This window comes from Odontesthes bonariensis, chromosome 12 (assembly GCF_027942865.1).
Source record: "Odontesthes bonariensis isolate fOdoBon6 chromosome 12, fOdoBon6.hap1, whole genome shotgun sequence".
In the NCBI taxonomy this organism is placed as follows: Eukaryota; Metazoa; Chordata; class Actinopteri; order Atheriniformes; family Atherinopsidae; genus Odontesthes; species Odontesthes bonariensis.
The window spans coordinates 35,516,132-35,540,398 of NC_134517.1; the positions used below are offsets into that span (position 1 = coordinate 35,516,132).

The following is a 24,267-nucleotide window of genomic DNA, read 5'->3' on the forward strand; positions in this document are numbered from 1 at the left end:
GAAGTTGTAGAATTTACCTGGATTATTTTAATTTAAGCTATTTTGTAATTTATTTTAATTTATTTTATCAATTGGATGAACTCTAATTTGCCTAAAGATGATTATTTAGTATTTTTGTCTGTCTGATTGAATGCTTGTGTTGACAAAGGTCAAAGGTCACTCCCAGATTTCTGAGGGTTGAACTGAGCTTTGAAGACGAGGAGCCAAAGCCGGCCGTCAGAGTGTCCCCAAACACAATAAAGTAAAGACTACAGCGTACAGACGGCGTGGTTTCCACGCAGAAGTTCGGATTTCACAAAGAAACGTCCAACTAAACATTCGGTTATTTGTGAAATACGCCACAAAAGGTAGTTCCACCAATATGTTTCAGCACCTGAAAGCCCCCCGCTACACAGAACGCCTCAAACTCTGCAGGTTCAGATCTGAAAAAAAGGGTCAAATGAAGCAGCGAATGACTCTTTGTGTTGGTGAGAACCAGCAAACCACAAACAGCCGAGCTCCCGCCGCCCCTGAGACGCAACTCTTACCCTTCAGAGTGGTTTCAGTCACAGCCTGGACTTCTGGACTCACTTTATGTGGGTTTAAAGGGTCCTTCCCCAGGATTGTTGTGACATTAAGAGTCCTCTTTCTGTGTTATTCATTTTCATTTGTTAAAAGCTTCAGAGTGCAGCCGCCTGGGCTGAAAATAAGAAGCTGAAAAGTTCAACTCCGCTGGGATTTTATGTGAAAGTTTAGCTTTTTATGCTCCTCACAGAGACTCAATATTCAGTTTGGGATCCTTTGTGTAATCTCAGAAACAAACAAAGCAAATAAACAACATGCAAAACCTCCGTTTCTTTGCCCAGTGGAGGAATAAACCAACAAACCGTACCAATCCTCCATGCTGGAGGTAATTAAAGCTGCAGGATACACTGTCCATGCGTGTCCTGTGATGTCTGCAGAACAGAAACCAGAACATGAGTCAGAGGTTCGTCCCCGAGCTGCCTTCACTCACGACCCTGATTGCATTATCTGCAGCAAATGGATTTAAAAGCTTTATTTTATCGTGCCAGAGAAAGCAGCTGCCAGAAACAGTTAGCTGTACGATAAACACGCAAAAAAACACTCGCACGGATCCTCTGGATGCTCATCTGTGAGAGCGGAGCGCCGGGGTCCGACTGCTGCCTCCAACCACCCAGAGCAGGAGAGGCTTTTTACCTCCGAGGGGCACAGATTCCATCACAGGTGCTCGCAAACACGATTAAACGCAGCCCGGATAATCAACGCTGGAGAGGTAAACGTCAGCTTCAGAAGGAAAATGAATGAAATGCAGAAGAAAGGCCTCCTGTGGGGAAAGGTTGGAATGTTCCATCATGCTTCCAACCCCAGAAACAATTCATTTGGACTCATTTTCAGTCATTATTCTGCGTACTGGCCCTTTTTCTGTAACATTTCCTGCTTTAAGAGGTCTGAATATCCGTTTGTGTTTTAAATACCTGGATATAAAACTGAATGAAAGTTCAGACTGAACAAACAGAAAGTACAATTCTGAGGTTTTATGTATCAGGATGCAATAAACAAACATCTTTTCCCGTCTTAAAATGATGTGAAAAGAAACTCAGATGAGCACTGTGTCATTATTTATGGGACAAAAACTGAGACAAAACACAGAAGCAGTAAGAAACTAAGTGAACCCCTGATCCAGCTGCTGGGAGCAGCAGTGAGTGAGAAACTAAGTGAACCCCTGATCCAGCTGCTGGTAGCAGCAGTGAGTGAGAAACTAAGTGAACCCCTGATCCAGCAGCTGGTAGCAGCAGTGAGTGAGAAACTAAGTGAACCCCTGATCCAGCAGCTGGTAGCAGCAGTGAGTGAGAAACTAAGTGAACCCCTGATCCAGCAGCTGGTAGCAGCAGTGTGTGAGAAACTAAGTGAACCCCTGATCCAGCAGCTGGAAACAGCAGTGAGTGAGAAACTAAGTGAACCCCTGATCCAGCAGCTGGTCGCAGCAGTGAGTGAGAAACTAAGTGAACCCCTGATCCAGCAGCTGGTAGCAGCAGTGAGTGAGAAACTAAGTGAACCCCTGATCCAGCAGCTTCAGCAGTGAGTGAGAAACTAAGTGAACCCCTGATCCAGCAGCTTCAGCAGTGAGTGAGAAACTAAGTGAACCCCTGATCCAGCAGCTTCAGCAGTGAGTGAGAAACTAAGTGAACCCCTGATCCAGCAGCTTCAGCTCACTGCTGCTGGATCAGGGGTTCACTTAGTTTCTCACAGTGTAATATGTCATGCGTTGTCCATCTGAGGCCGGTTTTACCTAATTTTAACACTTTATTATGAGAGCAAACCATCCCTCTTTTTGCTGTTTCTTAGTGACTTTCTGCCTCGGCTTCTCTCTGAGATCTCCATGGAAACAAGGTTCTGAGATGGAGAGAAAAAGTACGGAGACAGAGGTGGGATGGACTGAAAGAAAACCTTGGTTTTCTATGGTGCAGACTCCCACAGCAGCTTCCTAAAGCTGGATTTATGGCTGCTGCTTCGCATCTGTCTACGCAGATCTCCTCCCACGCAGAGTGAAGGATTGCAGAAAAACTCAGCCGCAGAGCCAAGCTGGCATGCTTTTATCCAAAAAAGCCAAACAGCGTGTCACCCCCGAGATAACGACTGTTCAAAGTTATCTTCAACCGTAAAGGAGCCGGCCGAAAAAGAGTGGAGACTCGCTGCTCTGGACCGTCGGCCATCAATCCGTTACTCTTCATCACGGCCATGTGGAACGCAGCCTACGAGGCCATCTGCCGACAGCATTAAACAGACCAGTTTAGTCACAAAATCTGCCGTTTTTATAGCAGCTGGATGCATTTTGGACATAAAAACAGCACCAACGTGATAAAACAAACAGCCAACCACATGGCTCTGATGTGTTTGTGTTGTAGCCTTTAAGTGCCTAAAAGAATCTGATAAAACATCCACAGATTCAATCAGTAACAGCTCAGCAACAATGAGGTCATAGAATCTGTTTCTAAATAGCTTTTAGAGACACTTTGGAGAACTTTCAGACATGATCAGTCGCTTAAGTCTCCACCAGAGCTGAAATACTCCAGCAGAACAGGATGTTTTTAACGGTAAAATGCAGAATAAAACACAGTTTCATTAAGGTTTCTATCCACTAACAGAACAAACCTAAAGAGATCTTTGGAAAGCTGCAGAAACTTTTCAATCGACTGGCTTAAAATGAATAAATCAGCCGTTTAGAGTCACCAGAAGGTGGCGTTACAGGCGAAGTTTCTCCTGGTAGTATTTCAGGAGAAGAAGTAGTTGAACAAAGCTTGAGGAGGATAAAACAACAACAGCTGTGGTGGACATCCACAAGAGGAAAACAGAGACAGCTCTTTCATTTCTGGAAGTAACGAGTTACATTTACTTGAGTTTTTGAAAACATTATACTTCTAGGAGTAGTTTTAAATCTCTATACTTTTTACTTTTCCTTGAGTAGATGTGTGCAGCAGAAACTGTCCTCTTACTCCGCTACATTAGGCTACAATGAGCTGGTTACTTTTCTTCTTACCTCTTTGGTATTCTACGCCTCATTATTTTTATCCCCCCGCGTACGCCTCATTTTAATGTTTTATTCTGACAGAGAGAGAGACTTCCGCCAAAGGCTCTACCACCTGACTGTGTTCCACCAATCAGACGCAGCCGTGCAGTCTGGTCACGTGACCGTACTCGATCTCAGCGGCGGGACGGGTTAGCTTTAGCATTAGCAGTCGTAGCAAACAAAGAAATAAACAGATGAAAAATGTCAGAACCAACGGTGGGAAATGAAGACGCAGACGAGGCCTCATACTGAAAGCATGTTTACCTTACAAAGAGTGAGAAACAGCAGCTACATTATGTGTCTTCTGTGTCAACCAAAACAAACGCACATTTCAGCAGAAACTCAACATCTAACTTGAGGAAACATGTAGCGCTAAGTTTCCTAAACTCGTTTTTCCCCCATGGATAGGTGAATGTTTGTTTTTTAGGTTACATATGGGTTACACATGTTTTAAACATTTCCTAAGTCTCTTTTATTTTTTATTGAAGTTCTTGAATTTACCTGGATTATTTTAATTTAAGCTATTTTGTAATGAATTAATTCATTTTAATTTATTTGATCAATTGGATGAACTCTAATTGGCCTAAAGGTGATTATTTAGTATTTTTGTCTGTCTGATTGAATGCTTGTGTTAACAAATAAATCAGACGTTACTCAACAGTTACTCAGTACTCGAGTAGTTTTTTCACCAAGCACTTTTTTACTCTTACTCAAGTAATTATTTGAATGACTACTTTTTACTTTTACTTGAGTCATATTATTCTGAAGTAACAGTACTTTTACTTGAGTCATATTATTCTGAAGTAACAGTACTTTTACTTGAGTACAGTTTTCGGCTGCTCTGCCCACCTCTGTCGGGGATATTGGATCATATCCTGGAAGACGCCGGTCAGAGTTTGACGCCTCAGACCAGAAACAGCTGGCGAGTGATGTCATTTAAATTTTTGTTAATTCCAACCCTTCCAACATTCCCATTTTCTTATTCAGCTCCTCTAAATATGAACTAAAGACATCACGGGAAACCAGTCTACTGTGATTGGTCAGCTCCTGAGGCCTGATCAGGCTCCGCCCACCATTACGCACCGGCTCTACTGACGTCCAAAAGCACTGGATAGAAAGTGTTCATATTTCTGAGTCGACATTGTTTTCTCTGAAAAATCTACACTAAAATACTTTAAAAAAAACTAAGAACACCGACTGAATTCCTTTTGTTGTCATTATTAGTCCTGATATTAGCCTATCGGTGACACAAGACGGGTAATAAAGGGGCAAAATCAGTTTACAGATGGAAATGAACTCATTATCTAATAATTCACTGGTTTTCCAAATATTCCTTCATAAGTAATCCTGGATTCTGGGTTTTAAAACTCGTTTATTTTTGATCAAATCGACTTTAAATGGAGACGATTTAAAACAAATTACTTTGTGAACTTTGGCTGAACCTGTTCTGTAAAGGGACCTGATGAAGTCATTCTACTGAAAGGTATCGGGTGTCTCACACAGACTGAGGCTGAACGCTCACACCTGAACCTGCTTTTCTATTTCCACCGGCTCTTACGTAACCGCCTTCTTTTATTCACCGAGGACGCCGTCGCGTCTTCTGTCTGACGCAGGCTTGGAGGTCATTTCACGGATTTAATCAACAACACATGTCAGCGCCGCCGTCACTTCCTGACCCCTGGAACAGCTGAATTAATCTGATTAGAAATGATATTAGCAGATGATAATGTACAGATGAGGAATGCATCCCAGTATCTTTGTTTCCTGGCAACGGCACTGAGCCTCGACTCGTTCTGCAGGGTTTGCAGGTTGGCTGAATGTCAGGATAAGTTCTCAGACTTTTACCGTTTTCACCGGTGAATGATGAAGAAAAAATACGTTTTCTGTCCAGATTCGAGTTCATTCAGCCTGATGAAGCACGGCTGTAAATCAAACCTTTCAACACAGAGCTGGTGGTTGTTTTCTGATGCAACAATTGCTTTAATTTCTAATAATGAGAAATGAGTGGTTAAAAATCTGCTCCTTGGTATTCATCAGAGATGGGACCAAGTCACACATGTGCAAGTCTTAGCTTTCAAGTCTCAAGCAAGTCCCAAGTCATTTTTTCTTGGGCAAGTCAAGTCAAAGTCAAGTCACCTTATTATTGCAATTTTACCTGCAGAATCTGATCTTAATAAAGTGAAAAGACAAAGATACACTGGAAAAAATGCCCCTCCAAAAATAAGGTAAAAAAAACAACAAATAAAAGACGTTTTTGCTTGAAATAAGATGTGATATTTAGGAGTTTTGAGATAAAAGTGACCTGGAAATTAGCTTAAAAACCTCTTCAAATGTAAAAAAGCTTGTTTCATATGATATGTGACTCAAAACAATTTGTTTTCAAGACTTTTTCACTTAACAAGATATTCCAGATGTATTGTATTAAAACAAGTCCCTATATCTGGCTGAAATGGTACTTTTTTTTTTTCGTTACTTTGTTTATTGGTAGAGTTGTACAACATATACATTTTTATCATCATCATCAAAATATATATATATATAATATTTATTTTTTTATTTTTTAGTATTATTATTATTATTTTTTTAATTTTAATTTTTTAATTTTTTGGAAAAAATGGTGCTTGTTAGGCAGTTGTGTCTTATATCAAGTGTAATGAGATACTCAATGAGACAAATATACTTGGTAAGATTTAGATTTTTTCCAGTGCTGTTGCTTGTTTTTAATCATTTTATTTGTTTCTCTTTATGTTCTTTTATGTATTTTTAATGCTTCTTCCACTCCCTGCTGCAATGTTTTTATTTTATGTGAAGCAGAATTGTTTTGGACATGAAATGTGCTACAAATAAATTTGATTTGATTAATTTCTAATGATGAGAAATGAGTGGTTAAAAATTATTATTCAGCCTGATGTGCTGTGGCTTAAAGGCACTTCTGCAGGCAGAGGTGAGTCTAAGTGGATGAAGAAAGGAAGATGTGTGCACAGCACCTGCAGCCAGTGAGCGAATCAAAGCCTGGAAAGGACACGAGTTATAAAACGGTAAAGTTTTTAAGGGTTGGTCCCCGCTCACTCACCTTGGATGCAGAACTTGAGCTCTTTGGCGTCCGTGACGGTGCTGGTTGGCATCCTGTCTGCCACCTTCTTGCTCATGCGGTTGTAGTTCCTCCTCTTCTTCGTCTCGCCCCAAAGGTGGGAGCCGCCGTGCATGCTGGGAATGTTGAGAACGGCGATGCCCTCTAAGGACGTGTTGCTGAGGTCCAGGATGATCCCGTCGCTCTGAGGACACAAAAACAAAAACACGTTTCGCTGAGTTTTAGCAGGATTTATACGTTTGGGTTCAGGCTGGACGGCTTCAGAGTTTATTCTGCCCTGATGCATTGTGGGAACAGCAGCCCAAACAAACAGCGATAAAACACAGTGAGTGGAATGAACACGTATAAAGCAATTCCATTTGGACTGTATATTGTGTATAACCTGATCTGGGTTCAGCAAATAATTAAAAAACAATGTCAACAGCACAGCAGTGACTCAGCAGCTGATTTGTGCTGAGTCATAGCAGCCACACAAACACATCAGATAGATGCCATGCTGCCTTCTCTCTGCTTTTATAGACCAGCTGACCAGCTGTTAAAGGGACAGTTCGCCTCTTTTGACATGAAGCTGTGTAACATCCCATATCAGCAACATCATTTCTGAACATCTTCTTACCCCCTGCTGCGTCCTGTGAGCAGAGTTCCAGCCTCGTTTTGGTGCTGATGAAGGTAGTCCGGCTAGTTGGCTGGGGTTTAAAAAATAAAGCGTTTTGCTTCTCAAAACAATATGCGTTCAACAGAGTAATACATTTGCATCACAAAATGGTTCTCCAGGAAAAAGTCAGACCTCACAATCGCTTGGCCCTATTTTCTCTCCCTTCGTATCACTGCCTGCTGCCGCCTGCTGACAGCCGCGCCTGTTACAGTGTTTGCTGCTCGGTCTGCACAGCAGGCAGTGATACGAAGGGAGAGAAAATAGGGCCAAGCGATTGTGAGGTCTGACTTTTTCCTGGAGAACCATTTTGGGATGCAAATGTATTACTCTGTTGAACGCATATTGTTTTGAGAAACAAAGCGCTTTATTTTTTAAACCCCAGCCAACTAGCCGGACTACCTTCATCAACGCCAAAACGAGGCTGGAACTCTGCTCACAGGACGCAGCAGGGGGTAAGAAGATGTTCAGAAATGATGTTGCTGATATGGGATGTCACACAGCTTCATGTCAAAAGAGGCGAACTGTCCCTTTAAAGCTGCTAACGGGATGTAATGTCGCACACAGTTCAGTGTCTGGGGTGAAACTGAACTATTTTGTGTTGCTGAATACTTGTTTTAGAATAACAGAACTGCCTTTCTTTGACAGCTGGAGATGCAACTTCTTCTTCTGAGGCTCTAGGATACAAAATACAACAAATTAACAGTCTGATATCCCTCCTCACGTCGGCAGCATCGAGGGAAAAAACTGCACTTAAATAAACCATAAAGAAAACTGCACAGCTGTACAATGTGCACGTGAGCTTTGCTGTGTAAAATGGAGCACGAGTCTATAAATTAGATATTAAAGACTCAACAAAGGCAGCTTTTCAATCCCAGGAACTTGGAGCATTTTTGGAGGATAGGAGGATATTTACCCCCCAGAAGTGCCCCAGTTGGACGGCAGCACGAATGAAAGTGCTCAGCAGAGTTTGGGTGGGACATCTCTCAGCGTTCTGTCCCAGCCGTCTCGTGTTTAATCTCTGCATTATCAGTCGTTGGGGTTTGTGAACACAACCTTTGAACAGATCACCCACATCCTTCTCAAAGGAGAAGGTCCAGACGGAAGTGGAGCACATTTAAAGAAGGAATAAGCATGTCCCACGGCTGTTTTTCCTGCTGCGTTCACATGACGGGAAAGCAGAAAAGTGAAAAGATTGTAAAAAGTTGCTCAGGAAGCGTCTGAAATGCCTCTTGCCATGCTCTCTCTGTCCTCCCCGGGAGTGTTTGTGGCCAAATCAAAGGTAGCAAGGCATCAAATGTGAAGGTAAAACATGTAGAAAGAACTTACATTATAAAAGGGAAAATATCACTATTTCAAAACATTCTGGGTCCTTTTATAGAATATATGGAGAGTGTAGATTTAAGTAATGTGGGTAACGAAGACGAAGAGGCGTAGTTGTTGGTAGTCCTTTCTGTGATCTATTCTCTTTTGATATTTGATATTTTTTTATTCTGTATAGATTGTACATCTGAATCTGTATTTTTGAACCATATAGGTACAATAGCGAAATAATATGGGCTTATTCTTGACAAGATAGAGAAACGTTTATTGCTCTGGTTGTTGTTGTTTCTTTTTTTTTTTTTGCTTTTTGTTTTTATACTTGTACTAAGTGTTGCTCTGTATTATCTCATCAATATCTGACTTGCAAGGAAGGACAATTTGAATGTTGGATAATGACTTTGCCCCTGATGTCTCCTGGATATGAGAGCGCTCTTATTTCTGAATATATGTGTGTTTTGGAAACATGTTGAAAACTCAATAAAGATAATGTTAGTAAGGGAAAAAAACATGTAGAAAGATGCACTGTGACACTGAATACCAACGCGATGACATGAAAGCTGCGTCTCTGAGAGCATAACTGCACAGTTCTTGAGCCTTTATTGTAAAACTGCAGCTGAATGTAAGAATGACGCATTCTGTTGTAAAACTCTAACGCTAACTGATGCGTCTTTAATGCTCTTCAGACAACACACGGAGCTCAGAGCTGTCGGAGCAGACATTTCATTGAGTCATCGAACAGAAGCTTTTATCCAAAGTGACAAAAGCCCTTCTCAGTAAGTGCTTAATCGATTTAAATCTACCAGAATAGTAGCATGCAGGTAGGACAGGTAGAAAAGTGCAAAGAGAATGAGAGTTAGGGGGTCAGAGAGGAGGCGTTTTCCATAGAGATGAGTCCTCCAGGTGATCAGGGACGAGCCAGCATCGAGCAGCTGGTTTAACCACCGTGGAACCACCAGTAAGAACAGTGTGGACTGAAGGCTGATTTATGGTCGCCTTCGGAAACCCTCCCGGAGACGCTCTCCGTCGCTTGCGTGCGTCGGTCAACATTCCTATCTATCCTCCGTCGAGGAGGCGGAGACTCGCGGAGACCACAAGGGCTGTGATTGGTCGGCTAATAACATCATTTCCTGAATCACTTTTCCGGTTTAGCTCCTTCCTCTCAGAACAACAACACCGCCATTTCTGAAAGAGTTTACTGTGTGCCGGTCAACATTTGGTCAAATTATTTGCATTTCAACATCAACAAGCTCCAACTCCAACAACAGTCTTTCTCTCTCGGTCGCCATCGTTCGCTGTGAGGAGGAACGGAGCCGGAAGGTGAACAACCAATCAACCACTTTCACCATAGACGTCGCCAGATTGGGTCGTTTAGCATAGCGCCGCCTACTGATCGGGAGGTGAACTGCCTTGGGTATCCGACATCCCGACGGAGAACTTCGAAAGGTTTAACAGCCTCTCTGTGACCACGGAGTCGGATTGACGGATAGCGACGGAGAAGCATACCGAGGCATTAAAAAGCTATTATTGTTACAATTTCTTTCTGCTCCTTTTGGTGTCTTTGGGTTTTTAGAAGCTCTGCGGCGCCCTGCAGTTCATGAACTCGTGGCCCAGTGGTCACCTTTTCATAAACAGCTGCATCACATGTGGCTGTGTTGACAGCCCGACGAAGAACTTCGAACGGACGGAGAGCCTCTCCGTGACTACGGAGACGGATTGACGGATAGGGACGGAGAAGCACACTGAGGCCTTGAGAGTGCCTTGTGGAGCATAACGGTAGAGATCCATTGTTCCGTCACGTCAACTTAACTCCCCGGATTGGATGCCTAGTGTCGCCGTGTTGCTACTACAGTGGGCGTGTACAGAGGGGCGTGTATACGAAGTTGTAGATAGAACATACGGTAGAATGGCTCCGAGGGAAAGTAAATAACTTGTGATTTTAACCAACCGAAGTTTCTCCCTCTAAAAAGATGCTCAAACAATTGCCTGATGTTTTAGGTGTGTTTATTCGCCTACAATCGTTTTAGCACAGCCATTCTGGCCACTGCTGCTGTTCATTTTGCCCGCAATAGCAATGACATGAGCAATACCTGAAACGTTCAGGGGTGAATAAACAAAGGGAAAAAAACTGAGTGACGCCCTTCATTTATTTCATTCATTATTTTACTATACATAATATAACATATCTAGCTCATCCCCACGAAGACAACCAGGGGAATGACCTAGCCATTTACATTAGCATACATTACTGGCTGATGTTTGCAAGGTGTTCATGTAATTTTGTACAGTTCACACAGATGTCAACCCACCAGGGACACCCACAATCTCCGCCACCTTCCTCCACGCCTCGTCTTTTATGTTTGTATCCCTGTATGATGGCAGGGATAGATCGAATAAAACGGGGAACCCGCTAACCGCTGTAATCAAACACTCCTCCATCTTTATCATTTTTTATTTTTCTCCGCGATGCTTTCATCACGACAAACCTATCATGACACGCCTACATGATCTGCTGTCATTGGGTAACGCACGACGGCTGCCGTGGCAAATTTGCATAAACTTCGGGCGAGCCCAACATTTTGACGTGCCGCAGGTCCCCCGCTCGCCGTCCTGGAATCCCAGCATGCTTTGCGAGCACGGCGACAACGATCGGCCGGATTTCATTGAAAATTAACTGAATGCGTTGGATACGGCTTGCGTTGACTGAACAATGGACGACTAGCGTAAGCCTGTAGGATTGAGTTTAAATAGCTTCTGCGGACCCAGCAGTCTCTCTGTAGGCACCATTTTCCATCCATTCAGTCAATTTAGTCAACAATCTTAGCAGAGATCCCCAGACCTGCCACTCTCCAGCCTTCTCCTTTGGTCACCGAGTTGTTTCCAAGCCAACTGAAAGAAACAGTCTGTCCAGCGGGTCCTTGATCTGCCTTGAGGCCTCCTCCTGGTGGGACATGTCCGAAATACTCAAGCAGGGAGGCATCCAGATGGCATCCAGAGCAGATGCCTTCATGGCGCCTCACACTCGGCAGTGCCTCAATGAAGCCAACAGGACCACATCATCTGCAAAAAAACAAACTTGGCAGCGCCGAGAAATTCTGTCCATAAAAGTTCTGAAGAGAAACTGTGACAAAGCTGTTGGCAAACTGAGTCAGATACAGGCCGAGTTTTCTGATGTCGTAAAGAGACACAAACGCAGCGCAGTCAGGGGAGGACCGGTCCTCAATCATGACACCTAGGGTTCCTGCAACCTCAGTTGGGGAAACCGTTTGAATAGGCGTTCTTCATGTTCATGCTGTGTTCGATGGACTGATCGAAAGCTGAGATTTCATCGGCTGACATCACTCTCCAGGCAGGTCAAATCCCCGTGCACGGTCTGATCACTGATCACTGTCACGGGGCCCTGAGCTGAAGATTGCTCCTAGGAAGCTGAAGTTTTCTATCCCAGCCACAGCTGAACACCTTTATCCAGAGTGTGGATCATTTCCAGCCACGAACAGGGATTCAACCTTCCCAGATACTGATGCTTTCTTCTGTGAGCTCAGTGGTGGGAATGCACTATATGCACTTTCTGAGTGGAGCGGCCCCTCTGGAAGCCGGACTGATTCGACTTCAGCAGCCAGTTCTGAAGAGGAAACTCTGACCTGTCTGAGAACAACTGACCACTGGTCAGATCAGGGTTTCTGAGCGAAGCTGTGGGTTGAATCAGTTTTTTGTGTCTGATGTTAGCTGTTTCTTTTCTGTATGATTATTATTTTCTCAGAGCTCGTGTTTGTCTCGTCAAACCTCTGAATGTGGGCAGTTTTCCATGCCAGCTTGATATTATTTCACCAGCAGACTCTCTGTTCTCCTGTTGTGAAGCAGAATTATTCAGCGTGATTAAATGTCAAGGACCCTCAGGCACAATCATGCTGCCTGTGGGCAGTCTGCTGAAAAAGGGGGTTTCGTCTCATTTGTTGTATTGAAACGTTGTACTCCAACTCTTAGAAACGATGATGTGACATTTCCATTATTTACCTTGAACAGTGTGTGCTTACAGTCTGAATTCTGTGTGAATATGTCATGGAAGATGCTGTTTTCACATTTAACACAAGAGATTTCCACACGTCATCGTCTCTGATAAGAAACTCGTCGGCATGTTGTGGGTGGAGAAATAAAACTTCCTGTTTAGTATTGGGTGTATTACAGGTGTTTAAGTGTCTGGTTGTGAAGAGCTTACAGTGGAAGTTAGGAAGGAACCGAGGGAAGGTGCAAACTCAACATACAGGCTGCTATGCTAACATACAGGCTGCTAACATACAGGCTGCTAACATACAGGCTAACATACAGGCTGCTAACATACAGGCTGCTAACATACAGGCTGCCAACATACAGGCTGCTGTGCTAACATACAGGCTGCCACGATAATATACAGGCTGTTAACATACAGGCTGCTATGCTAGCATACAGGCTGCTATGCTAACATACAGGCTGTTAACATACAGGCTGCTAACATACAGGCTGCTAAAATACAGGCTGCTAACATACAGGCTGCTAACATACAGGCTGCTAAAATACAGGCTGCTAACATACAGGCTGCTATGCTAACATACAGGCTGCCACGCTAATATACAGGCTGTTAACATACAGGCTGCTATGCTAGCATACAGGCTGCTATGCTAACATACAGGCTGCTAACATACAGGCTGTTATCACAGCCATTATAACGAACAGCCTTGCCACTCTCTATTAAGCCCCATTGTACCGGCTTTTTGGCTACAGTTCCACCAGAATTCCACTGGGGGTGTCGGTGGAGACCAGAATGAATGGGGCCCAATGGAGCTAGATGCTACAAATGGTCAGTTTCACCTAAGTCTCCTCAAGAGCGCTCAGATTTGAATGTAGTTTCTGAGAGCTCAACATGGGTTTCAAGTCAAAAATCTACTGAACGAGTACATATATCCCTTTGATTTCTTACAGGTTGGCTTCTTGTTATCCACCACGCGCTAGCATTGTGCTAATGACAGCTGGTCGACCAGCTATGTATGACGTCATGTACACTTCAAATCCTTTTTTTAAGCAAATGAGTGGCTCTAAAAATCTAAAACTCAGCCATGGGTATTTTCTAAACACCCTCTTTCGAAAACAACATTCGAATTACTAGAGAAAAAATTATACCTTGAGATAAGGGCACGAAAGGGCGTATAGCTCCATAGGATTCCATTCATTCTGGTCTCCAAAATTGGGCGCCCCACGTGGAAAGAGGGTGGAACTGCAACCAGAATCGCCTCGTTGGAAACCGGAAATGCACCGTGAGTGGCGTATCTGTCCTATTATAGAATCTGTGCTGTTATGCTAACATACAGGCTGCTAACATACAGACTGCTAACATACAGGCTGCTAACATACAGAAAAACACAGTGATTCTTACATTTGACATGTTTTTCACTGCAGACAGGATGAACCCAAAATATTTCATAACCTGAATTTAATTTGTTGATATAAAGAATAATAATCCTGTCAGCCACATAGGGCTCAGCTTTAATGGCAGACCTCCACATCAGCGACGGATCGGAGAACACTGCAGATGTTACACTTTGCAGCTCAAAGCAAACCCCAAACTGCACCTTCTCCACTTCTGAAATCCTGTCAAACTGTTTTCCAAAGATTTATTTTGAACTCTGCAGGGTGCTGCAGTCCCGCCGTTCTCTGAGCAGCCATGTGACGGTTTGTGCAGCGCTCCGTGACAGAATGAGGCAATCAGTGACTTTATGGAGCGGTAATCTGATGATGCGTCATGAATAACCTGCCTCATTAATACCAGCAAACACTGTTAGGACCATGGGTGAAAACAGAGAAAAGCATCCTGAACACAGCTCAGCTCCACCCGTCGGGCCTCAGCCACTCACCTCCACTTCTATGCATTCGTTCAGCTTCTTGCAGGTGGCGGAGATGGTCTCAGTGGTGCCAAACTCAAAGTACCACAGCTTGTTCTTCATCCTGAAGATAAAAACAGGAAACATGAGGGTCGGATCGGGCCTTTTACACAGCAGTGTGAGGACCATTTATACCATTAATATGATCACTGATGGGTCATAAATGATGACTTATGTCTTTCTTTTCACTGTAGCTGTGTTCGAAACCGCATACTACATACTACATACTGCATACTACATACTGCATACTGCATACTGCATACTACATACTGCATACTGATCGATCAGACAGTATGCAGAGCGTTTACCCACAATGCATTTCGCTCCTGCCCGAGCCGAAATCAGCCGGCCTGAAGCTGATTTCCCTTAAGCTCTAAACTCTGTAAACTTTAGCAACATTTGAAACATTTTCAGGTGAGAAAGTAGTCGTTTAGATCCCCAACGTGTTGAAAACCTGACAAAATACTGGCTGTTTACAATTGAGTTCCCACGAATTCGGCGCTACTAAAGCTAGCCGCAGTGAGCAACGCACTTCCGGTTATTTTCACAAAATAAAATACCCGTTGCCTTTTATCATAGGGAAAGCCATTACCATACAACTGGTGCTTTTGTTTTGAAAACAGGAAGTGAACCTACCCTCGTTGTAGCTAGCTTGAAACTGGTGTTTTGACAGGAAATGACGATCGGCGAGGTCACGTTACGTTGCATCTTGGGTAGTTTGAGTATGAGTAGTAACCTCATGATGCATACCCAACATTTCGGAGAATCTAGTATGCATCCGGGAACTTCTCACTTACTCAAACTCGCATACTAACTCAAAAAGTTAGTAGGAGTAGTAGGAGAAGGATGCGGTTTCGAACACAGCCAGTCTGATCGATGAGTATGCAGTATGTAGTATGTAGTATGCAGTGTGTAGTATGTATTATGTAGTATGAAGTATGTAGTATGTAGTATGTAGTATGCAGTATGTAGTGTGCAGTATTTAGTGTGCAGTATGTAGTATGCAGTATGTAGTATGCAGTATGCAGTATGTAGTATGCAGTATGGAGTATGCAGTATGCAGTATGTAGTATGCAGTATGTAGTATGCAGTATGCAGTATGTAGTATGCAGTATATAGTATGCAGTATGTAGTATGTAGTATGCAGTATGTAGTATGTAGAATGCAGTATGTAGTATGTAGTATGCAGTATGTAGTCTGTAGAATGCAGTATGTAGTATGTAGTATGCAGTATGTAGTATGTAGAATGCAGTATGTAGTATGTAGTATGTAGTATGCAGTATGTAGTCTGTAGTATGCAGTATGTAGTATGTAGTATCTAGTATGTAGTATGTAGTATGAAGTATGTAGTATGTAGTATGTAGTATGCAGTATGCAGTATGTAGTATGCAGTATATAGTATGTAGTATGCAGTTTGTAGTAGGTAGTATGCAGTTTGTAGTATGTAGTATGCAGTATGTACTATATAGTATGTAGTATGCAGTATATAGTATGCAGTATGTAGTATGTAGTATGCAGTATGTACTATATAGTATGTAGTATGCAGTATATAGTATGCAGTATGTAGTATGTAGTATGCAGTATGCAGTATGTAGTATGCAGTATATAGTATGCAGTATGCAGTATGTAGTACGTAGTATGCAGTATGTAGTATGCAGTATGCAGTATGTAGTCTGTAGAATGCAGTATGTAGTATGTAGTATGCAGTATGTAGTATGCAGTATGTAGTATGCAGTATGTACTATATAGTATGTAGTATGCAGTATATAGTATGCAGTATGTAGTATGTAGTATGCAGTATGCAGTATATAGTATGCAGTATATAGTATGCAGTATGCAGTATGTAGTACGTAGTATGCAGTATGTAGTATGCAGTATGCAGTATGTAGTCTGTAGAATGCAGTATGTAGTATGTAGTATGCAGTATGTAGTATGCAGTATGTAGTCTGTAGAATGCAGTTTGTAGTATGTAGTATCTAGTATGTAGTATGCAGTATGTAATATGCCGTATGTAGAATGCAGTATGTAGTATGTAGTATGCAGTATGCAGTATGTAGTATGCAGTATGTAGTCTGTAGAATGCAGTATGTAGTATGTAGTATGCAGTATGTAGTATGTAGTATGTAGTCTGCAGAATGCAGTATGTAGTATGCAGTATGCAGTATGTAGTATGCAGTATGTAGTATGCAGTCTGCAGAATGCAGTATGTAGTATGTAGTATGCAGTATGCAGTATGTAGTATGCAGTATGTAGTATGCAGTATGTGGTATGCAGTATGTAGTATGTAGTCTGTAGAATGCAGTATGTAGTATGTAGTATGCAGTATGCAGTATGTAATATGCAGTATGTAGTATATAATATGTAGTATGCAGTATGTAGTATGCAGTATGTAGTATGTAGTATGCAGTCTGCAGAATGCAGTATGCAGTATGTAGTATGCAGTATGTAGTATGCAGTATGCAGTATGTAGTATGCAGTATGTAGTATGCAGTATGTAGTATGTAGTATGCAGTATGTAGTATGCAGTATGGAGTATGCAGTATGCAGTATGTAGTATGCAGTATGTAGTATGTAGTATGTAGTATGCAGTATGTAGTATGCAGTATATAGTATGCAGTATGTAGTATGTAGTATGCAGTATGTAGTATGTAGAATGCAGTATGTAGTATGTAGTATGCAGTATGTAGTATGTAGTATCTAGTATGTAGTATGCAGTATGTAGTATGCAGTATGTAATATGCCGTATGTAGTATGTAGTATGTAGTATGCAGTATGTAGTCTGTAGAATGCAGTATGTAGTATGTAGTATGTAGTATGCAGTATGTAGTATGTAGTATCTAGTATGTAGTATGCAGTATGTAGTATGCAGTATGTAATATGCCGTATGTAGTATGTAGTATGCAGTATATAGTATGCAGTATGTAACATGCCGTATGCAGTATGTAGTATCTAGTATGCCGTATGTAGTATGTAGAATGTAGTATGTAGTATGCAGTATGTAATATGCCGTATGTAGTATGTAGTATGCAGTATGTAGTATGTAGTCTGTAGAATGCAGTATGTAGTATGTAGTATGTAGTATGCAGTATGTAGTATGTAGTATCTAGTATGTAGTATGCAGTATGTAATATGCCGTATGTAGTATGTAGTATGCAGTATATAGTATGCAGTATGTAACATGCCGTATGCAGTATGTAGTATCTAGTATGCCGTATGTAGTATGTAGTATGTAGAATGCAGTATGTAGTATGCAGTATGTAATATGCCGTATGCAGTATGCAGTATGTAGTATGCAGTATGTAATATGCCGTATGTAGTATGTAGTATGCAGTATATAGTATGCAGTATGTAACATGCCGTATGCAGTATGTAGTATATAGTATGCAGTATGTAGTACGTAGTATGTAGTATGCAGTATGTAGTATGCAGTATGTAGTATGCAGTATGTACTATATAGTATGTAGTATGCAGTATATAGTATGCAGTATGTAGTATGCAGTATGCAGTATATAGTATGCAGTATATAATATGCAGTATGCAGTATGTAGTACGTAGTATGCAGTATGTAGTATGCAGTATGCAGTATGTAGTCTGTAGAATGCAGTATGTAGTATGTAGTATGCAGTATGTAGTATGCAGTATGTAGTCTGTAGAATGCAGTTTGTAGTATGTAGTATCTAGTATGTAGTATGCAGTATGTAATATGCCGTATGTAGAATGCAGTATGTAGTATGTAGTATGCAGTATGCAGTATGTAGTATGCAGTATGTAGTCTGTAGAATGCAGTATGTAGTATGCAGTATGTAGTATGTAGTATGTAGTCTGCAGAATGCAGTATGTAGTATGCAGTATGCAGTATGTAGTATGCAGTATGTAGTATGCCGTATGTAGTATGCAGTATGCCGTATGTAGTATGCAGTATGTAGTATATAATATGTAGTATGCAGTATGTAGTATGCAGTATGTAGTATGCAGTATGCAGTATGTAGTCTGCAGAATGCAGTATGCAGTATGTAGTATGCAGTCTTCAGAATGCAGTATGCAGTATGTAGTATGCAGTATGTAGTATGCAGTCTGCAGAATGCAGTATGTAGTATGTAGTATGCAGTATGCAGTATGTAGTATGCAGTATGTAGTATGCAGTATGTGGTATGCAGTATGTAGTATGTAGTCTGTAGAATGCACTATGTAGTATGTAGTATGCAGTATGCAGTATGTAATATGCAGTATGTAGTATATAATATGTAGTATGCAGTATGTAGTATGCAGTATGTAGTATGTAGTATGCAGTCTGCAGAATGCAGTATGCAGTATGTAGTATGCAGTATGTAGTATGCAGTATGTAGTATGCAGTATGCAGTATGTAGTATGCAGTATGTAGTATGCAGTATGTAGTATGTAGTATGCAGTATGTAGTATGCAGTATGGAGTATGCAGTATGCAGTATGTAGTATGCAGTATGTAGTATGTAGTATGTAGTATGCAGTATGTAGTATGCAGTATATAGTATGCAGTATGTAGTATGTAGTATGCAGTATGTAGTATGTAGAATGCAGTATGTAGTATGTAGTATGCAGTATGTAGTATGTAGTATCTAGTATGTAGTATGCAGTATGTAGTATGCAGTATGTAATATGCCGTATGTAGTATGTAGTATGTAGTCTGTAGAATGCAGTATGTAGTATGTAGTCTGTAGAATGCAGTATGTAGTATGTAGTATGTAGTATGCAGTATGTAGTATGTAGTATCTAGTATGTAGTATGCAGTATGTAGTATGCAGTATGTAATATGCCGTATGTAGTATGTAGTATGCAGTATATAGTATGCAGTATGTAACATGCCGTATGCAGTATGTAGTATCTAGTATGCCGTATGTAGTATGTAGAATGTAGTATGTAGTATGCAGTATGTAATATGCCGTATGTAGTATGTAGTATGTAGTATGCAGTATGTAGTATGTAGTCTGTAGAATGCAGTATGTAGTATGTAGTATGTAGTATGCAGTATGTAGTATGTAGTATCTAGTATGTAGTATGCAGTATGTAATATGCCGTATGTAGTATGTAGTATCTAGTATGCCGTATGTAGTATGTAGTATGTAGAATGCAGTATGTAGTATGCAGTATGTAATATGCCGTATGCAGTATGCAGTATGTAGTATGCAGTATGTAATATGCCGTATGTAGTATGTAGTATGCAGTATATAGTATGCAGTATGTAACATGCCGTATGCAGTATGTAGTATCTAGTATGCCGTATGTAGAATGCAGTATGTAGTATGCAGTATGTAATATGCCGTATGTAGTATGTAGTATGTAGAATGCAGTATGCAGTATGTAGTATGTAGTATTTAGAATGCAGTATGCAGTATGTAGTATGCAGTATGTAGTATGTAGTATGTAGAATGCAGTATGCAGTATGTAGTATGTAGTATGTAGTATGTAGTATGCGGTTTGGAGCTCAGCCACAGTTTTTAGCATCTTTGGGACTTTCCCTGGTTAAATAAAGGTTTGATGAAGGTAACAACCTTCATCGATGACAGCAGATCATAAATGAATCTCTCTTTACTGTAAAGGACGTGTTTTAATGATGTGTCAGCAGACAATATGAACACGCTGTTGACACCAACAACACTGCCGTTGACACAACAGCTGTTCATCATGAGGACACGCCCGCACCGAGGTCGGTTACCATCAAGAAGAAGGAACAATCACATAAAGAAGCTGCCAAACATCTTCAGAAGGGTCACAGTCAAACAGCAGAGGAGAAACGCACCTTTAAAACTTTTCATGCTTCCTTTAAAACGGGACTGGGAAGCTGACACACAGGTTCACATGTTTTTCTTGTTGCTAATTGTCTTTCTGTCTCTTTCACCCTAATGCCTCCCCAGAAACCTCTGCTGCTGTCAAATCGGGGGATTACGAGCGTATTTGAGATCACAATTAGGAGCAGTTGTGATTCTCAGCGAGGCAAGCTGCCTAACCTCATTAAGCCGCTTCCACTTGAGACAGTCTGTAAAAAATGCAATTAACTCATGTTTTTCACCCGTCTCTTATGGACGGCGAGTGCAACGGGGAGACTTTGCTAAGCCTTTCCGCCATTATTCCCATGTTTCTGCACCAAAAACTAATGCAGACCTGGGAACAAAAACGGATCCCGAACGATCTAAACAAGCCAGCTTTAATCTCTCATTATTAGCCTCCAGTTCGGAGCCCTCAGACTGGGACTGCCAGTTCATTTCTGATTCCCTGAGAAGGAAAAGTGCTGCTAAACTCTGCTCAGCTCCACAGAAAACAGCTGGATCGTAGCGTTAGGAACGTATTTACAGGAACCCGGAGCCGTGTTGTGGTGAAAACACCGATGGAGAGCCCCTCCCCTCTTACAGATAAGCATATCCCATAATCCCCAATATGAGCAGTGACCCGGTGACCCCACCACCTCTCTGCAGCGCCCCCCCCCCCCCCCGCCTCTCATACCTGTTGTGAAATCAGGACACGAGGTCAGTAAGTACAGTTAATTCAAAAGGACATCAGTTCCTGATCATTTTAACCCTTTATCTTCAGGAACTCCCTGTTCAGAGTCCAGAAAAGAGCCGGATCAGCGGCAGAATCATCCCAACAGACCACAGATAAATGCAAACTGAGAGGTGGCAGGCTGGGCGAGTTAACTCGTTAATGATTTAATGCAGATACATATTTTATCACGCATTAACGCAGTTTAAAAAAAAACATATATTTTATTATTATTTTTTGGGGCTTTTGTGCCTTTAATGGATAAGTTCAGAGAGACAGGAAGCAGAGGACAGAGAGAGGGGGAACGACATGCAGCACAGGGCCGCCCGATGCGGGACTCGAACCGGGGCCAGCTGCAGCTGCCAGCTCAACCCACTACAACCACCCCTGTTTTATTATTTATTTTATTTTGTAAAAGTCTGTTGCTGTCTGCTGTGGAACAGGAAAAGAAAGTAATCGGCGGATCCACCAAACATGGAGAAGGGTACGGAACTTTTACTCGGCCATTTTCATTTTAAAGTTCTTCCAGACGGCGGAGTCGACAGAACCAAAGTCATCTGTAAACACTGCCGAGTTGAATTGTCTTCTCAGCGTAGTAGTTCCAGTCTAAAATATCACTTAAAGGCAAAACACACAACTGATAGAAGCAAGTCATTCAAGGAAACAGACAGTGGAGCGAGGCTTCTACATAAAAACTACAGAAAGATGCTGATGTTAAAAGTGTGTTTGCACAACAAATGTTATGGCACTTTCATTCATATGGCAGCACATTTAAAATAAAGCTAAATGCTAAAAGCTATACGCTACTTTTGGATTCATTTTTGGATTCTGCGTACAAATGCGATTAATCGTGATTAATCAGGGAAATCATGCGATTAATTAGATTAAACATTTTAATCGTTGCCCAGCCCTACTATTTTTCCTGCGGTCTAGAAAAACATGGATAGGTGAATGTTTGTTTTTTAGGTTACATATGTTTTAAACATTTCCTAAGTCTCTTTTATTTTTTATTAAAGTTCTTGAATTTACCTGGATTATTTTAATTTAAGCTATTTTGTAATTAATTAATTTATTTTTATTTATTTTATCAATTGGATGAACTCTAATTTGCCTAAAGATAATTATTTAGTATTTTTGTCTGTCTGATTGAATGCTTGTGTTAACAAATAAATCAGACGTTACTCAACAGTTACTCAGTACTTGAGTAGTTTTTTCACCGAGCACTTCTTTACTCTGTAAAAGCATGAAGCAGGAGCCTCGTGTTTGATCGTCTGTGGTTGTTTCCCTGGTTGGCGTGTCTCCTCGCCGTCTGCAGCTATGATGCAGCCTCCCCGTTTTGCCCTTTGACCCGTCGGAGGATAAAAAGCTGAGCGGCCCGGCGTTAGAGACAGAAACCCTAATGGCAGTTGTCAGCTGAACCCACAGAATACTTTGCAGGAAAAGGTGAAAGGGACAGAGGATCAAGCTGGGGAGGAGTGGGACCTGGTGACCGGTTCGACTTCCACGAAACTGCCGTGAGATCTGGAGCCGTGCGTGCACGCCGACGGGGTCTGATGCAGCCGAGCCGAGAATCTTCAGCCTGCGTTAGTCTCCAGTCTGAAGAAGCATCCGGGTCGCTTCACCCATCCTGCGAGGTCCGACCTGCTCACATTTCTGCACCGCGTTCAACGTCAGCCTGAGTCCGAGTCGAGGTCAAACGCACACCAAGAGGGAGCGCCGGTTTGTGCTGTCCTCCAGAGATCCCAGCTCGGTTTCAGTCAGGTTGTCTTAAAGGGATAGTTCGCCTCTTTTGACATGAAGCTGTGTAACATCCCATATCAGCAGCATCATTTCTGAACATCTTCTTACCCCCTGCTGCGTCCTGTGAGCAGAGTTCCAGCCTCGTTTTGGTGCTGATGAAGGTAGTCCGGCTAGTTGGCTGGGGTTTAAAAAATAAAGCGTTTTGCTTCTCAAAACAATATGCGTTCAACAGAGTAATACATTTGCATCACAAAATGGTTCTCCAGGAAAAAGTCAGACCTCACAATCGCTTGGCGCCATTTTCTCTGCAGCGTCCTTCAGCTCAGGCATCCGGGCCTCGTGCTTCCATCAACGCTGATCAGAGCCGGAGCCGATAGATAAGTTGTTTGACGCGGAACTAAATGTAAATTTAATACTTTCTCATTGCATTCAGACTCTAGATGTTAGCTGTACCAGTGTAAAAAGGGGGTAAGAAAATGTTCATAAATGATATTGCTAATATGGGGTGTCATACAGCTTCATGTCAAAAGAGGCGAACTGTCCCTTTAAACAGACTAAGGTTCCTCTCAGAGCCTCAGATTTCCTGTCCTGCGCTCGGCAGATAGAGAAGGGATGCAGGCCAGGCTGAAACGGGTAAAGAAAATGATCTTTTCAATGGAAAGTTCATCTTTAAAACGCTGACAGGTGGTCCAGAGTTATCCGCCGTCACTGTGGACGTGAGCCGAGTCATCGGCGGGTCTTAAATATCACTCAGACCACACCAAGTGGAGTACGGAAAGATAAACCAAACCCCAGATCAGTCACGTAAGAAATGTCTCGGTTATTACGTGAAGAAACCTATTAATCATCAGGATTCTCATTTATACCCAAACACTGGCGGAAGTCCAGGGTTCAGCACTTTCCCTAATGAGCAGCGTAATTTACTTTTACTTTGAGGAAGGCTCGATGATGGAGGGTCACATCTGCCCCGGCAAAGCTTTAAATGATGCCACTCATCAGCTGCTTCTGGTCTGAGGTGGAAAACCATAAACTCAGCCACCGACCACAGATGTGACATAATATCCCGAAAAGATGAAGCTCGACTGCTTCTTCTACTGAATTATAACCTCTATCTCCACCCGTCTGGGGACACGACGCGACCGAATCTATGCACTATGACACCAGCGAGTGGAAATGTGTCTGATTCACTCAGTGGGGTCAAATGGCTCTGATCCTTTTGCTTTCTTTCCTTTCGCTTTCTTTCCTTTCACTTTCTTTCTTTTTGCTTTCTTTCCTTTGGCTTTCTTTCCTTTGGCTTTCTTTCCTTTGGCTTTCTTTCCTTTGGCTTTCTTTCCTTTTGCTCTCTTTCCTTTTGCTCTCTTTCCTTTGGCTTTCTTTCCTTTGGCTTTCTTTCCTTTTGCTTTCTTTCCTTTGGCTTTCTTTCCTTTTGCTTTCTTTCCTTTGGCTTTCTTTCCTTTGGCTTTCTTTCCTTT

General features: G+C 42.0%; 1 protein-coding gene across 6 annotated transcripts in view; it reads right to left on the reverse strand.

The window, feature by feature from the left end:
• dgkg (diacylglycerol kinase, gamma) overlaps nt 1-24,267 on the reverse strand; it is a 188,977-nt gene that overhangs the window by 37,890 nt on the left and 126,820 nt on the right. For all 6 annotated transcript variants that reach the window (XM_075480301.1, XM_075480299.1, XM_075480303.1 and 3 more), the window contains 2 exons: nt 14,517-14,607; nt 6,642-6,843 (listed from right to left, as the gene is read on the reverse strand). In XM_075480301.1, coding sequence (XP_075336416.1) covers nt 6,642-6,843; nt 14,517-14,607 — 293 coding nt within the window. The remainder of the gene's footprint in view (nt 1-6,641; nt 6,844-14,516; nt 14,608-24,267) is intronic.